We start from the raw sequence: 16,276 nt of genomic DNA on the forward strand, positions 1-16,276 counted from the left end.
TTTTAAATTGGGGTTTTTTCTTCATTTGATTTAAAACATGCATCTATTCTTTGAATTGCCCCTCACAACAACAAATTAGTAACAAATTGTAATTTTGCGAAACACAACATTTCTAGTAAATCACAAAATTCATTTGAAGAACTACTTTCTCCTTCCAATTAAATATGAACTACTTTCTTTTTTATTTGTCATAATTAAAATGACTCATTACTGAAAAATGAAAACACATATTTTATTCTTTCTCTTACTTTACTCTCTCCACTTTAAGCATAAAATAAAGTTACATAAATTCTTGTGCCACCCAAAAATGGACCATTTTCCTTTGGACGGAGGGAGTACAAAGCATGCGCAAAATATTTTCCCAAAATAATCCTTTACTGAACAGTCCAAAAATAGAAGCTATGCTTGTTGAAGAAATGGATAGTCAGTATAACCAACAACAGGATCGGAAGTGTAGAATGTGTTCCTGTCATACTTGTTGAGCGGAGCATCCAAGCAGAACCTCGTTGGCAAATCCGGATTCGCCAGGAACAGGCGACCGTACGCTACCAAATCCGCGCCATCTCCAGCCACAACATCGTTCCCCGTAGTCCTATCGAAGCCGCCAGCAATGATGAAGGTGTTTTTAAATGCCTTCCTCATGGGGAGGAGCTGACCCTCTGCGCACCCTTCGATCACCGTTGGACCAACAGCTCGTGGCTCGATCGCGTGCAGGTACACGAGGTCCAGCTTGCTCAGTGCATTGGCCATGTAGAGGCCAAGCCTGTCCGGATCAGAGTCCCCTGCCTCGTTGAAATCTGAATACGGAGACAGTCTCATCCCAACTCTTTCCGCTCCTATCTCGTGGATCAATGCTTCCGCCACTTCCAGAGCGAAGCGACACCTGTTCTCTAGGCTTCTGCCATATTCGTCTGTCCTATCGTTGACTTGATCCTTCATGAACTGCTCCATCAAGTAGCCGTTGGCGCCATGTATCTCAACTCCATCAAATCCTATACAAGTTGTAGATAATAAATATGAGTCTGTTCTCTTTTTATTGCACATTCTCTACGCCTAGTCCTATATCCTGATACAGAGGGGAGAACGACACGAACCTGCTTCAATAGCGTTGCGTGCAGCCAGCTTGAAATCATTGACAATGCCACGGATTTCATCGGTGGTTAGTTGTCTAGGAGGAGACCAATCTACTCCATATAGGCCGGGGGTCAGTCCTTTGTCTGTTGATGAGAGTGGTGCTTTGCCACCAGGCTGATAATCTGCACATTGCACATTATAAACATTTTATTGTCATGAAACTGAAATAGCTAGCTATAGCCACACGTATCAATGACCTAACACTTTATGAGCAACATATTATGTAGATTGAGAATTTTAGATTGGGATACCATGAGTAGAGGCGCGGCCAACGTGCACCAACTGCACGAAGAAAACGCCACCCTTTTGATGAACTGCGTCGACTATAGGTTTCCATGCCTCCACTTGCTCCTTTGTCCAAATTCCAGGTGTATCAGCCTATCAGGGCACCTACATACAAAAATATCCACATAAGTTCAATCAAAACTAATTATATCAAGTCTGGATCGATGAGTAGTATTAGAAGAAATGTATAGTAGGTTAGGTACCCTTGAGCAGTGTCTGAGACACCGGTTGTTTCAGCGATAAGGAGGCCGCCTTTGGTTGCTCGCTGAGAGTAGTACAAGGCGGCATGTGGCTGTGGAATGTTGTTGTATGACCGATCCCGGGTTAATGGTGCTAATATTATTCTGTTCATCAACACAACACCACCCAAATAATGAGAAAAAAGTAGAAAAACTAGAAAGAAAGATGAAATGGAGGAATGTAACCTGTGGGAGAGGGCGAATTCTCCCATTTTGTATGGGGTGAGCAAAGGTATAACATTATTAGTATTCTCAGCTGCCATTACTCTGATTGTGGTCCTTATATAAAAAGATGGATAATTGTTTGATAAAAGTCGACAAAAAAATACGATTTAAATGATAATCATCCCTAAAAATAATAATATTGCAGTCATGCATAATGAAGAGATGGCAGCCAAGGTTACGACTTACGAAGGAATACTTATTGGAAAGATTTAATAGATTAATGCATGGATGATTGATAAAAATAACTAAAAGTCAATATAAATTTAAAAATAAACCTAAAATTTCAATTAATAAAATGATTTCACACAACTTACATAAATGATAGTAGTAGAATTAATTGATTTTTTAAGGTAATAGTAGTATATAATTTTGTTAGAAAGGTTCCCGGCCAAAGTTTTTTTTTAAATAGAATTTACATCTTAAGTAACGAACGCATTCCACCTATGTTTTGAATTGCAGTTTTGTTTATTTTGAAAAAAAGTATTCATATATTGGGTTGACAAATCAGCAGTAAAAACCGTTATTGCAGGCTGCTCTAATCATTCCACAGCTGCGTTAATTGTTTGCTTCGATTGCTCACTTTTTTTGTTTGACCATAGCGTGTACCTAACTCGCTTTTGGCGAAATTCGGCTAATCCTTCTCGACCCGGTTTATAGATTAAGTCCGAAAGTCTCCTATTCTTTGGTCAATTCATCACAGCTCTGCACCGCCAAGTGCGCTACAACTCATTGGCCGATTGCTTACTTTTTTGTTTCAGGTTTGCTCTTCTTTAGATCTCAATGTCATAGTATTCTTGATTTTTTTGAAGTTATGTGTGATCATTTCAGATTTCTTCTATGATATTTTTCTCTTCTACTTGTCGCGTTTATGCTTGGGTTAATTTGTAACTTGTTGCACTATCTTATTCCGATCTGTCGTTTTCTCGGTTCATTTGTCTGATTGTAGTACTGAATTTTGGTACGGTGGCGGGAATTGTTTGATCATCGTGCTTTATTGCATTTTTTAAAAAAAATTGCGGATTTGGGAATATAGTTTACTGTCATGATGGTGCAAATTTGAGAAAATAGAAGAGGGAGAAGATTAATGGAATTACTTTATGAAGATAGATTTCTCCTAAATTTATGAACTTAACTATTTGTGTCAATGTCCCAATTTGGTCCGATCCTATGTGGCTTGCTACACGTCTCATTGTCGATGTGGCGTGAAACAGTCAAGCAACGTCATTTTTGTAAATCAAAATGACGTCGTTCATGTGATTTAAAGTTGAATCGTGATTCAGGGATTGATGTCGTTTTTTTTGCTTTTGCTCTAACGAATAAATTAATTAGCTATACGAATCAACGTAAAAAAATCTTCAACGTTTTCAATGGGCATTCGATTTATGCATTTGGTTTATGTCTTTTCTGGCTTCATCGTTTTTCTTCATTTGATTTTAAGCATGCAGGCTATATTCAAATGTGCATCATCAACCCTCACAACAACAAACTAGTAGGAGTACAAATTGTAATTTGGCGAAACACAATATTTCTTGCATATAAATCACAAAATACCTTTGGAAAACTACAACAAACGCTAACACATTTTCTCAATATATATAATCCTTTATTAAGCAGGCTAAAAAAGCATGCATGCTATGTAGGCAAATGAAAGAAAACAAATACTATCACACATCAATGTAAAGAGAACCGCACAATATAAATTCATAGGCCTCTCCTTCCATTACGAATTGGTATTAGGAATGGACACTATGGATTTCTAACACGCTATGCTTATTGAAGAAATAAATGGATAGTTAGTATAACCAACCACAGGATCAGAAGTGTAGAATGTGCTCCTGTCATACTTATTGAGCGGAGCATCCAAGCAGAACCTCGTTGGCAAATCTGGATTCGCCAAGAACAGTCGACCGTACGCTACCAAATCCGCGCCACCTCCAGCCACAACTTCGCTCCCCGTAGTCCTGTCAAAGCCACCAGCAGCGATGAAGGTGTTTTTAAATGCCTTCCTCATGGGGAGGAGCTGACCCTCCGTGCACCCTTCGATCACCGTTGAACCAACAGCTCGTGGCTCGATCGCATGGAGGTACACGAGGTCCAGCTTGCTCAGTGCATTGGCCATGTAGAGGCCAAGCCTGTCCGGATCAGAGTCCCCTGCCTCGTTGAAATCTGAATACGGAGACAGTCTCATCCCAACTCTTTTCGCTCCTATCTCGTCAATCATTGCTTCTGCCACTTCCAGAGCGAAGCGACACCTGTTCTCTAGGCTTCCTCCATATTTGTCTGTCCTGTCGTTGACTTGATCCTTCATGAACTGCTAGATCAAGAAGCCGTTGGCGCCATGTATCTCGACTCCATCAAATCCTACACAAGTTGTGGATCGATAAATATCTTTAGGTCTAGTCCGAGAGCATGATACGTAGGGGAACGACACGAACCTGCTACAATAGCGTTGCATGCTGCCAGCCTGAAATCATTGACAATACCACGGATTTCGTCTATAGTTAGTTGTCTAGGAGGAGACCAATCTACTTCATATAGGCCTGGGGTTAGTCCTTTGTCTGTTGATGAGAGTGGAGCTTGGCCACCTGGCTGGTAATCTACACATTGCACATTATTAACATTTTATTGTGTAACAATGGCCTAACAATTTATTTATTTATTTTTCATGAGCAACAATACTATATATGTTGATTGAAAATTTTAGATTGGGTACCATAAGTAGAGACGCGACCGGCATGCACCAACTGCACGAAGAAAACACCGCCCTTTTGATGAACTGCATGGACTATAGGTTTCCATGCCTCGACATGCTCCTTTGTCCAAATTCCAGGAATATCAGGGTACCTACATATAAAAGTATTCAATTAAATTCAATCAGAACTAAGTCCGAATGAGTGGTATTAAAAGAAAAGTATATTTAGGTACCCTTGAGCAGTGTCTGATACAACGGTTTCTTCAGGCATAAGGAGGCCGCCCTTGGTTGCTCTCTAAGAGTAGTACAAGGCGGCATGTGGCTGTGGAACGGTGTTGTATGACCGATCCCGGGTTAATGGTGCTAAGACTATTCTGTTCATGAACACAACACCACCCAGATATTGAGAAAAAAGCACACAGACAAAATAAAGTAATGAAGGAATTAAACCTGTGGGAGAGGGCAAAATCACCCATTTTGTATAGGGTGAGCAAAGGAATAGCATCAGTATCTTCAGCTGCCATTACTCTGATTTGATTTGATCTTAACTTTGTTTTTGTTTTTGTTTTGAACGTGTAAAATATATGCAGAAATGAGTACTTATTTATATAGATGCATGAGGCAGAGGGAATTGCGTAGGCCATTACATCATTGGTGTTGTTAGGGAGTCATTTTTTAAGTCGGAATCTTATGGCCAATTAATTAGGTGACTGACGATTCCGTGGATGAAAATCATGTAATTGCAAATTTAATTTTGGAATTAATATATGCAATTAAAATTCTTAGCTAAATCTATACATATAGTATAAAATGGGGATTTTGGGGAAAATAACATAAATGTCATTGGAAAAATGAAAATATTTTTTTAATATTTAAATGATAGTAAATATAAGCAACAAATAATGTTAAAACGTTTTAATATTTGACACTCAATTTTTGGGATTTAATATGGCTTTTATAAAATGAGTACCTATAATTTCTATTATTTTTATTTAGTAGTACTATAATATTATTATAAATCTTATGGCCATGACTTCTTTTGTATCGGTTCGAAATCAAGAAACTTTACGGCAATATTTACAGTTATAGACACAGAAAATAGTAAGTAGTATTAAAATTTAAAACAATTTAGGATGCTTTGAGATTTATCATTTATGCATTAGTTCTTATAAACGGTTCGTGTTGAAAGTTTAAAAGTTATTATTATTATTATTATTATTATTATTATTATTATTATGATCATCATCATCATCATAAATGTGGGAAATGAAAGGTTTTAGAAGAGGTATATTTTCAAAGAATTTTTTTGGCTATATTTACAACTCTAGACAAAGAAAATAGTCAGTATTAAAAACAATTTAGGATGATTTGAGTTTAATCCATTAGTTTTAATAAACGGTCCATGTTGAAAGTTGAAAAGTTTTATACTATTTGGTGGGCTATAAATATAGTAGAATTTCAGTTGATAGCTTTATAATTCATCTTTTTTCGAAGCTTGAATTCTTGGATTTCAAAGGTTATCTGTGTGTGTGTGTGTGATTTTGTGTCGACATTATTGATTGGGAATATTTGGATTTGATTAGGGTTTTAGTAGTTGTATCTGCTGATTTGATTTCTTGAACATAAGGGATAAGTCAAACTCAAAACATTAATTTTGAAGGCGAAGATGGTATATAGTCAAAATAGAATCAGAGTATAATAATTGGGTTCATACTTCCTAGTACATAGTCCTATTGCAGCGGAAGAGTCCAAGATAAAATAGCATGTATGAAGACATACTACTTTGGGCTACCTATTGTTACTTATTAATAATCATTTCCTAACACCTTCGCATCCTCGTACACGCTCAACTTGTACGTTACAAAAGAAACATGCAGGGCTGAGTACTTGATATACTCAGTGGACATAGTGCCAAAATACAAGTTCCTTTTTATTTGTTAGCTACAGTTGAGTGAACACGGAGTTTTCATTTTAAAAGACCCGAGTCACTAAATTCCTTTTATTTCATAAATTGATTGCGCAATCACAAACATAGATACCATATCTGAACGTATGTGAACCGAGAATGCGGTCACATTCCACGACGGTCACTGAACCGGCCAACTCGAAAGCTAGCACACGGTCCCCATATGTGTACACTAGTCTAAGTAGGGTTTGCGGCCCTACTGGGACTCGAATTCGATTTAACATGATTGACATAGCCAAGCAGATAGGTAATCGTAAAAGTAAAACATGTCATGACAAACATGTTTATAAAAGATCCACATTTTCATACTAAAATCACGTTTTGAAAAGAATGCCCACCTCAGAGCTTAATTCCTTGATTTGAAAGTTCCTCGACTTGGTCTTACTTGACTTGCGACGACGTCCCTTTAGGAAATAAAGTATACTTAAATTAGGCTTTAAAAGCCAAATAACTTGACATGAATGCATCCTAAATGCGTGACCATTTTATTCCTTTTCCCTTAATTCATAAGAAGTCCTTGAGCATTAATTAAATAATGTGATTTAATATTATGCGGAGATCTACCAATTATTCGTTCAACAAAAGAGCGTTACCTCCTATGTAAACTATCCGAGTACTAAAATAAAAATCCGAAAATTAAACTTATCATCGTGGAATTAATTAGCCGACCATCAATTATTTGATCGGCCAAAAAGAGAGCCCGTAAATTGAATTGATTTCTTAATCCAAGTTTTAAAATTTCGAAGGAGTGGCCTAACTCCACAATTAATTATACTAGAAAGGCAGCCCAACCAAGATGTTCTCGGCCCAACTAATTAAATTATGTAGTCCAACTTTAACTCCTTAGGAACCCCTCGGTCCATAATTAGAACCTAGTCTTCTTGATTTGTGTAGTCCCTTCTTCTACACAAGAATTGACCTAATTAATTAATTGGAAACAGCCTCATCAATTAAATACTCCAGCCCACACTTAAATTCCTCCGGCCCAGCTACTAAATTCAAAGTGGCCCAAAATTTTAATTAAATCAACCAACCCAAATACTCCCTTCATCCATCGGTTAATTCCCTCTTTTCCACAATTCTTTTTTTTTTCCCAAACATGAGAAATCCCTAAATCAAAGGAGAGCAGCGGTGCATCTCCCTTCTCTCTCACGATTCGTCGCCGCCAGACCCGCCGGAGCTCTATCATTTTCCTTTTCACTCCAATTTCTCCCAATCACTTCCCCATTGCCTAAATCCTTAATTTCATCAGAGGCGGCGCCTCCCTCAAATTCTGCTGCCGTCGTTTCTTTCCTCGCGACGGAGAGTCATCGCCGGCTGCCCCTCGGTCCTCTCCCCCTCTTTTTCTCCAAATCTGAAAATTGGAGAAACCCTTATTGAGGCAGCAGCATCTCCGTCGAGCTCTCTCTCTTTCTCTGGCGACCGGCGAACTCGCCGCTCCCCTGCGTCGCCGGCTCCGCCTCCTCTGCCGTTCACGCCTTCCTCCGGCGACGCGGCACTTCGGGCAAGAGCCATCTTTCTCCCAAAGCTAAGTTCCTTATTTGATTCTTCCTAGTGTAGTTATTTGAAATTTGAGCAATTTCTATGACAACTGTAACTTGAGCATTAGGGGACCTCTTTGGTTTTGCTGTGATCGATTTGATTTCTTGGAGGGGTTGAGCATGTGGCAGATTGCAACTGAACTTAGGCTTAGAGTTATGAATTTATTTGTTGGCTGTGGGGAAAAGTTTCGACATTAACTGGAGGAGCTTGCATAAACATGAGATTTTTCCTATGTTATGTATAGTACTATTTAAGCTGCTGATCTTGGTGTAAAGGTAGTAACTTGAGGCTTCTAGTTCTATTATTTCTACATGATGACATAAAAGAAAGGGTATTTAGACTTGGGATGGGGGAAAAGTTACCTGTTGAGAGGCTGTGAAGAAATGAGGATGAACTCTCTCTTGCTGTTGCTAGTTCTCGATTCTCACTAGAAAATGCTGAATTTTTTATGTGTGTGGAAGGGGAAATTTGATGCATATGATGGGGTTTTTTTATAGGCAAAACTTGGTGTATCTTGGGAGAGTTAATGGGCTGATCCTCTTTTGTCTTCATGTTGGCATATCTCTTTTTTTTGTACTCATTGCAGCCTTTCACATAAGAGACTTGGTGTTATTTGTGGTACTAGGTGTTTGACTAATAAATTCATCTTGTTCCCATGTGGCCTCTTAGTACTTAGCTATTAACTTCTCTTGTTTGCTTATGGCTGGTGAGAAAAACAGGTGCTGCCAAGGGGTGTAAGGTTTTGGCAAGGTTTGACTTGCTCTTTTTGGTTGGCCTCCTATGGTTAAAGGGGGGTGTCTTCCTTCCTTGCTTAGTGTAAAGTTCAGTTTGGCACCTCACCAGTCATCTTTATTGCCTTTGTTTGTTGGTGCAGCTCTCGGTTGGGAGGGGAAGAGGGCTGGAGGTTTTCTGCCATTTCAGGTAAGCCTTGAGTCCACTCTTGAAAGGAATGGTTGTCTTATTCCCTAAACTCTTCTCCTCTTTTTTTTGCCCGAGTCCTGCAGACTCTTATCCAAAGATGGAGGAGTAGGTTAAGCTGCTAAAGGGCTGATTTTCGGGCTGCCGTCCCTCCTTTACCGGGCCGAACCATCGGGCTTCAAAAGATGCGGCCTGTGCTTGAAGAGGAGAGGGTCCGCTGTTTATTTTTTTTTTGTATTCTTAAGTTCCTTCCCAACAACTTGTATGAAAGGAAGTTGTGAAGGCGTAGTTTGATATATCTATGTATAATAAAAATTTGGACACCTTTAGTTCGTGAAGAAAATCCTTAAATTCTTGTACAACATTCATTGTATTCTATAAACATACTTTAGATTGTCTTAGTTCGTTCGATTATCACTTTAGCTTTTATTCTGTGAACTAACAACGTTAAGTTCCAAAAAAAAGGGCAACGAGTTCCATTTAAAACAAAGAGACAAGAGAGCGACAAATTTCTAGTTCGATAATAAACATAACGAAAGAGAAAGAGGGTAATAAAGGGGTGGGTATTACACAACATTTCTAGCATATAAATCACAAAATTCACTTGGAAAACTACAACACACGCTTAAACATATTCTCCCAAAATAATCCTTTAGTGATCAGTCTAAAAAAAAGCTACGCTTGCTTAAGAAATGGATAGTCAGTATAACCAACAACAGGATCAGAAGTGTAGAATGTGCTCCTGTCATACTTGTTGAGTGGAGCGCCCAAGCGGTACCTCGTCGGCAAATCCGGATTTGCCAAGAATAGGCGCCCGTACGCTACCAAATCCGCGCTATCTCCAGCCACAACTTCGCTCCCCGTAGTCCTGTCGAAGCCGCCAGCAGTGATGAAGGTGTTTTTAAACGCCTTCCGCATGGGGAGGAGCTGACCATCAGCACACCCTTCGATCACCGTTGAACCAACAGCTCGTGGCTCGATCGCATGGAGGTACACGAGGTCCAGCTTGCTCAGTGCATTGGCCATGTAGAGGCCAAGCCTGTCTGGATCAGAGTCCCCTGCCTCGTTGAAATCTGAATACGGAGACAGTCTCATCCCAACTCTTTCCGCTCCTATCTCGTGGATCAATGCTTCCACCACTTCCAGAGCGAAGCGACACCTGTTCTCTAGGCTTCCTCCATATTTGTCTGTCCTGTCGTTGACTTGATCCTTCATGAACTGCTCGATCAAGTAGCCGTTGGCGCCATGTATCTCGACTCCATCAAATCCTACATTCAAGTTGTGGATCAATAAATATGAGGGTGTGATCTCTTTTTATTGCATGATACGTAGGGGAATGACACGAACCTGCTTCAATAGCGTTGCGTGCAGCCAGCCTGAAATCATTGACGATGCCACGGATTTCGTCTATGGTTATTTGTCTAGGAGGAGACCAATCTACTCCATATAGGCCAGGGGTCAGTCCTTTGTTTGTTGATGAGAGTGGAGCTTGGCCACCTGGCTGGTAATCTGCACATTGCACATTATCAACATTTTATTGTGTAACAATGGACTAACACTTTATTTATTATGAGCAACAATAGTACGTAGAAAATTTTAGATTGGGATACCATAAGTAGAGACGCGACCAGCGTGCACCAACTGCACGAAGAAAACACCGCCCTTTTGATGAACTGCATCGACTATAGGTTTCCAAGCCTCGACTTGCTCTTGTGTCCAAATTCCAGGAATATCAGGGTACCTACATATAAAAGTATTCAATTGAATTCAATCAGAACTAAGCCCGAATGGGTGATATTAAAAGAAAAGTAAAGATAGGTACCCATGAGCAGTGTCTGATACAACGGTTGCTTCAGCGATAAGGAGGCCGCCCTTGGTTGCTCGCTGAGAGTAGTACAAGGCGGCATGTGGCTGTGGGACGTTGTTGTATGACCTATCCCGAGTTAATGGTGCTAATACTATCCTGTTCATCAACGCAACACCACCCAAATAATGAGAAACACACACACATAGAGAGACAAAAAAAGGAGTAATTAATGAAGAAATGAAACCTGTGGGAGAGGGCGAATTCTCCCATTTTGTATGGGGTGAGCAAAGGAATAGCATCAGTATCTTCAGCTGCCATGACTCTGAATTTGATCTCTTAACTTTGTTTTTGTTTTTTGTTTTGTTTGTGTAAAATATATGCATGAATGAGTATTTATATAGATGCATGAGGCAGAGGGAATTGCGTAGGCCATTACATCATTGGTGTTGTTAGGAGTCATTTTTGAAGTCAGAAAGGGGAATTACATGTTGAATAAATAAGTCCACAACTCATTCAAGTTTTGAATATCTAATTGTGCTGGCTGAATCTGAATATGCATTAATCAGAAAATAAAATTCAAGTTTTGAATGACTGAATTGATTTTGTTTTCCTCGTTAAATAATCTAAATTATAAAAAAAATATCATTTTTATTGGTTAGAGCGGCAGATATTTACTTTCTTTTATTAAAATATTAGCCTGGAATTTTTTTTTATGAATTTATCCAATCCTACTCATGTTGCGGGTTAATCGGACGCGGATAGTCGAATTGTGATTTTTTTCTGACCAACCCTAATCAGAGTAAAATTAACTAGTTAATCTGATTGAAAGAGCATAACCTCATTGTACCTGGACTCTATTTACAACCATATGCTTGACTTGATCGAGTGCATTTAGGAGTCCCAAATTTTATGGTAACAAAATGAAACACGATTAATAAATACTCTATTTAATGCCTTCTTTAGAGATGCTCAAAGGAATATTATTTCTCTAAGCACACGGAGTACTACTGGATAAATAAAGATTAATGAAGAATTGAGAAAAATAACTAAAAGTCAATGTACATTTAAAAATAATCCTAGCCTAACAAATTTCACTTAATAAAATGATATCACACAAAAGTTTACATAAATACTTAGAATTAATTAATTTGTAATATAACAAATTAATTTTGTTAGAAAGGTTCTCAAATAGGAGTATATTATTCTAAATATGGAAATTATATTTGAATTTGAGTTGTTTTATTGATTTTTTAAAAAAAAAGACAAAAAAAGGTATTCGGATATTGGGTAGACGTAAAAACCGTAATTGCAGGCTGCTGTAATCATTCCCCAGCAGAAACAAGATATTTCTCGATTAGAGAGAGAATTCAACTGAGAGAGATATGAGCGAGATCTGTAGCGACAGAGTATTCCGGCTCCTGGCATTCTTTGCTTCGATTGCTCATTTTTTTGTTTCAGGTTTCCTCTTCTTTAGATCTCAATGTCATAGTATACTTTAATTTTTTTGAAGTTATGTGTGATCATATCAGATTCCTTCTATGCTTTTTTTTCCTTCTACTTCTAGCGTTTATGCTTGGGTTAATCTGTATTTTATTTGTTACTACTATATTTTATTCCGTTCTGTCGTTTTCTGGGTTCATTTATCAGGTTGTTATTTGTACTGAATTTTGGTACGGTGGTGGAAATTGTTTAATTATTCTGCTTTGTTGCGCTTTTTATTTTAAATTTGCGGGTTTTGGGGATATAATTTGGTGTTGTGTTGGTGCGAATTTGAGAAAACTGAAGAGGAAATTACTCTGTGATAGATTTCTCCTAAATGGTATCTTTCTGTTAAATATTATCCTGGAGATGTGTGAAGTCTAAAGGATATTTTATCTTAGAGATGCAAAAGTTTCATTCAGCTGTGAACAGATGAATGAAGTAGGACAGGATTACTAGTTTTTTCTCACGTGTAATTCTCTGTTTAGAATATTGTTTCGGTAAGAATTTTTTTTTGCATAATAGCAATAGTTATGCATCTTATGTGTTCTGCTAGCTGGGATTGTAGATTTTTGGTTGTGAAAAATGGAATGGAAACTTTCGAGGGAGTACTGAAATATCGCCCCCTTGTCCTAAGAGCTGTTGAAATATTCTCCAGAAGTTGGTCAGTTTGGCTAGTGCATGGACATAATTAAAGGCCAATATGTGACCTGGAATGAGATTGGCATGACATATTTCACTTTTTTATATGAAAGAAGTGCAATTGATTATCAAACTAACTTCCTTGTAATGTACAATATACAGCAGTTTATGCTTTATGATTTGAGGGTAGCTGTCATGGAAGTGTGTGACTGTTGGAGGTGATACACCAGTTGTTGAAGAGGCATTGGAGATTCAGTTTCAAGAAAACTAACTAGAAAAACATGAAAGCAAAGGAATGTCAGTATGTGAATCGTGATATAGTGACTACTAGTGAGTGAATGGTTGAAGATATTGATTGAGTTGATGGTCTTTCTAAGATGCTGAATGTCGAGCTAAGGAAAAATGATAATGCTCATATTTAGCTATCTCATCATATTTGTAGATGAAATTTATCATTAGTTCTCAGTTGTGGGGTGAATGAAACCCGACACATAAAACAATTAGTAAAAGAATCGAAAAGGCTTTTGCTGTACCACTCGAATCATATAGGATTTTCACTAATGGATAGTTGAAGTGAGGCTATGTGGAACAAAAGGGCATGCAAGAGAGATTGATGGAAGTGATTGTGATTAAGCATTTAGGACTGAGTGAACTATTTTGTATCTCAAATAACCATAGGCTGTATTTGATCTTTCCAACATTTGCCAGACATAAGATTAAACCAAACATCCATGCCTTGTTATGGACATTTGGTATAGAGGGAACTGTTCGTTAAGGGTTTAGAACATGATGTCAAAGAAAGTTGTACCCTATGTAAGTTTGGCTTCAGACATGAATGGATCAGAGGAAGACAATGTCCTCTGACGGAGGCAATAATGTTCCTTTACTGGAATTGCTTATCAATCAACTGTTGATGCTTTATTTGACTACATGGATGTCCTTGTTGATATTTTAATTTGTATATGTACTGAATTTTCTGAACAATCTGTTGCCTAAATAAGAATTTGATAGATATGAAGGTATAGATGTTAATTCTTAAAACATGATGTTTTTTTTTTCACTTCAATTTTCCCAAGTTTTTCTTCAGAAAAAGTTTATTTATTTATTTATTGATTTATTTATTTTTCTTTCTTTCTAGCAATCGCAAAAGAGTCTTGTCCTTTTAGTTATTGACTCGGAACTGAATGATAAATCTTCTATGCAGCCTATTCTGATGACTTGTCATCTTCAAAAAATGAAACAAAAGCAGAACATCCTCGTGGTAGCAATGGATCAAAAATAGCGATTATAAGTTTGGTGTTAGTAGTAGCTGCTCTCGTATCATATCTCCTTTTCAAATTTTGGCAAAGAAAGAAACGTGATGAGCAGTATGCTCGTTTACTCAAGTTGTTTGAGGAGGATGATGAGTTAGAGCTTGAGCTTGGTCTTCGGGATTGAGCGTCGTTTGCTTTTGTGTTTTTATGTTTAATGAGGTGAGTATGATTTCTTATTTTAGCTTCTGGTAGTTTCACAAATTGTTTTATTGTGCTTTTCTTGCGTGGATTATTGTTGCTGCCACATAGCCTTGTCCAGGAAGCTGGTAGTTATCATTCAGATTTGTTTGGATAAATGCTCGATTTGGAAAATGCTATTTGGTTTTATTAATTGCTACTAGTCTACTTCTATAAGTAACTGGCTACAAAGTTTGTATATTATTCCGTTTTTATGCCACTTTGTCCAGAGCTGTTTCAAATTATCATTCCAAAATTAAGGCACATGGATGTTTATATCTTTTGCTTCTTCTCTTAGTTTTTAATTTGTGGTGGATGCATAAAGGACTCTAGATTCTATTGCCACTCTAGAATTTCAAGGACATTTTACCACTTGTTAGCTGACAATCTACATTCCTAATTAGCGTGAGATATGGTGGCTAAATCTACTCTGCTGCAACTTGGTTATCTGAGGAATACTACCTGATCATAAGTTGATGCTAGGTTTTAGGGTTTATAATGCAATGGCTGTTAGGAGTAATGGTTATGGCATATTGCGCGCGCGTGTGTGTGTGGTTTCTTTAATATATTTTGTTGTGTGAAAGATATTTAAATGCTAAGTTCTAACAATTGTTTGCCAGATCACGCACCTAGACATATTAAATGATTATGAAATAGGTGATAGGTTTTTACCTTAACCTCTCACAGCATGTTCCATTCTTTGGGAACCTCCTATAAACAGAGATGATGTTGACTGTATATTTTTTGGTTTATTTTGTTTCTATCATTGGTTTTGATTTTGTTTGCATGGCTTCATCAGTGGAGATTTATGAGGGGCGTGCTGGATATTTGGGCAGCTGAGAAGAGGGCAATGCGAACCCGACTTATTGTGAAGACAGATAGTAAGATATCCCAAACACATTTGTAAAGAGTTGTATCAGAATGACTGGGGCATAAATTGGAGGTATTCTTGTGTACAGACTGCTATACACATGATGATATACATTGTGCATATCTTTCACTAGTTTGTAATTGCAAATCGTGAGTGTATATTTTTACCTCTTTCCCTTGTGGAAAGCCTAGTCTTTGCGACTCTGCTGTTTATAATTATTGTCACAATTTTCTTTTATGTCCAATCAGTGCTACTTGCTCTTATGAGTCCAAATTTCATATTTACTGAACAGCCCTCTCATTCTTCAAATGAAAATAGCAAAGTGAAGAAATAACAATTGGATTGCAATTTAATGTAATTTAAAAAGTATGCACGAGGGGTTAATCGAATATCTTAATTGCGGTGTAATTTTTATTAAAAGATTTCTACACGGTGGAATAAAAAATCATTACATTATATGTGATTATCATATATTTATTTTAATTTATGGGTTGGGGAATAGAATATTATTGATCGAATTTCTGGCCCTGCCTTAGCCCATGTGTATGAGGTGAAATTGTGAAGCATTAGACTAGACTCGTGCTAATTAATGTATAGTACCTTTTGAAGGAAATGAATGAAATCAAATTATGGAATGGAAATAAATTCACAACTTACCTATTTCTTTTTAGAGTATCTAAATAAAATAAAATAACCCTTACATCCACAAGAGGATCTTTAATATAATTCTCAATAAATCCTAATTGTTGTTTTAAAATAATAGTAGTATATCCTTATTGTTAGGAAGCTTCTAATTGTCCATAAATTAAAGGCATTTGTTGAGATAAAATATACTCTTGTTGGTGTAATAAGTTCGTAAAAATCAGAATACCATTTGATAACTCTGATGATTTATACGTCTCCAGCCATATTACTCTACTTGCAGATATGTATAAGTTAAATTAAAACAGTAAGATATTTTATTTAATCTTTTTGATTTGAAATCA

The 16,276-nt window shown here is 37.4% G+C and overlaps 2 protein-coding genes, 1 long non-coding RNA gene and 1 pseudogene across 4 annotated transcripts; 1 reads left to right on the plus strand and 3 right to left on the minus strand.

The window, feature by feature from the left end:
* Nucleotides 1–388: 388 nt before the first annotated feature.
* Nucleotides 389–1,921, minus strand: LOC121759412 (12-oxophytodienoate reductase 1-like). The gene is made up of 5 exons (XM_042154984.1): nucleotides 1,845–1,921; nucleotides 1,619–1,763; nucleotides 1,386–1,512; nucleotides 1,095–1,256; nucleotides 389–992 (listed from the first exon to the last, which is right to left on the minus strand). The coding sequence occupies exons 1-5, from the start codon at nucleotides 1,919–1,921 to the stop codon at nucleotides 400–402; spliced, it is 1,104 nt and encodes a 367-aa protein (XP_042010918.1). The 3' UTR covers nucleotides 389–399.
* A 1,718-nt stretch (nucleotides 1,922–3,639) lies between these two features.
* On the minus strand, nucleotides 3,640–5,102 carry LOC121757824 (annotated as a pseudogene).
* A 2,511-nt stretch (nucleotides 5,103–7,613) lies between these two features.
* LOC121759001 lies at nucleotides 7,614–9,402 on the plus strand. The gene is made up of 2 exons (XR_006041588.1): nucleotides 7,614–9,004; nucleotides 9,088–9,402. It is a non-coding gene; the product is annotated as an uncharacterized LOC121759001 (long non-coding RNA).
* A 170-nt stretch (nucleotides 9,403–9,572) lies between these two features.
* On the minus strand, nucleotides 9,573–11,165 carry LOC121759000 (12-oxophytodienoate reductase 1-like). Of its 2 annotated transcripts, XM_042154485.1 has the most exons (5): nucleotides 11,053–11,165; nucleotides 10,824–10,964; nucleotides 10,612–10,742; nucleotides 10,349–10,510; nucleotides 9,573–10,269 (listed from the first exon to the last, which is right to left on the minus strand). In XM_042154485.1, the coding sequence occupies exons 1-5, from the start codon at nucleotides 11,124–11,126 to the stop codon at nucleotides 9,677–9,679; spliced, it is 1,101 nt and encodes a 366-aa protein (XP_042010419.1). In that variant the 5' UTR covers nucleotides 11,127–11,165; the 3' UTR covers nucleotides 9,573–9,676. The 2 variants fall into 2 exon arrangements, with proteins under 2 accessions (XP_042010419.1, XP_042010418.1); XM_042154484.1 differs by having other exon boundaries at nucleotides 10,824–11,153.
* Between the last annotated feature and the right edge of the window lie 5,111 nt (nucleotides 11,166–16,276).

This window comes from Salvia splendens, chromosome 12, assembly GCF_004379255.2.
Source record: "Salvia splendens isolate huo1 chromosome 12, SspV2, whole genome shotgun sequence".
Classification (NCBI taxonomy): domain Eukaryota; kingdom Viridiplantae; phylum Streptophyta; class Magnoliopsida; order Lamiales; family Lamiaceae; genus Salvia; species Salvia splendens.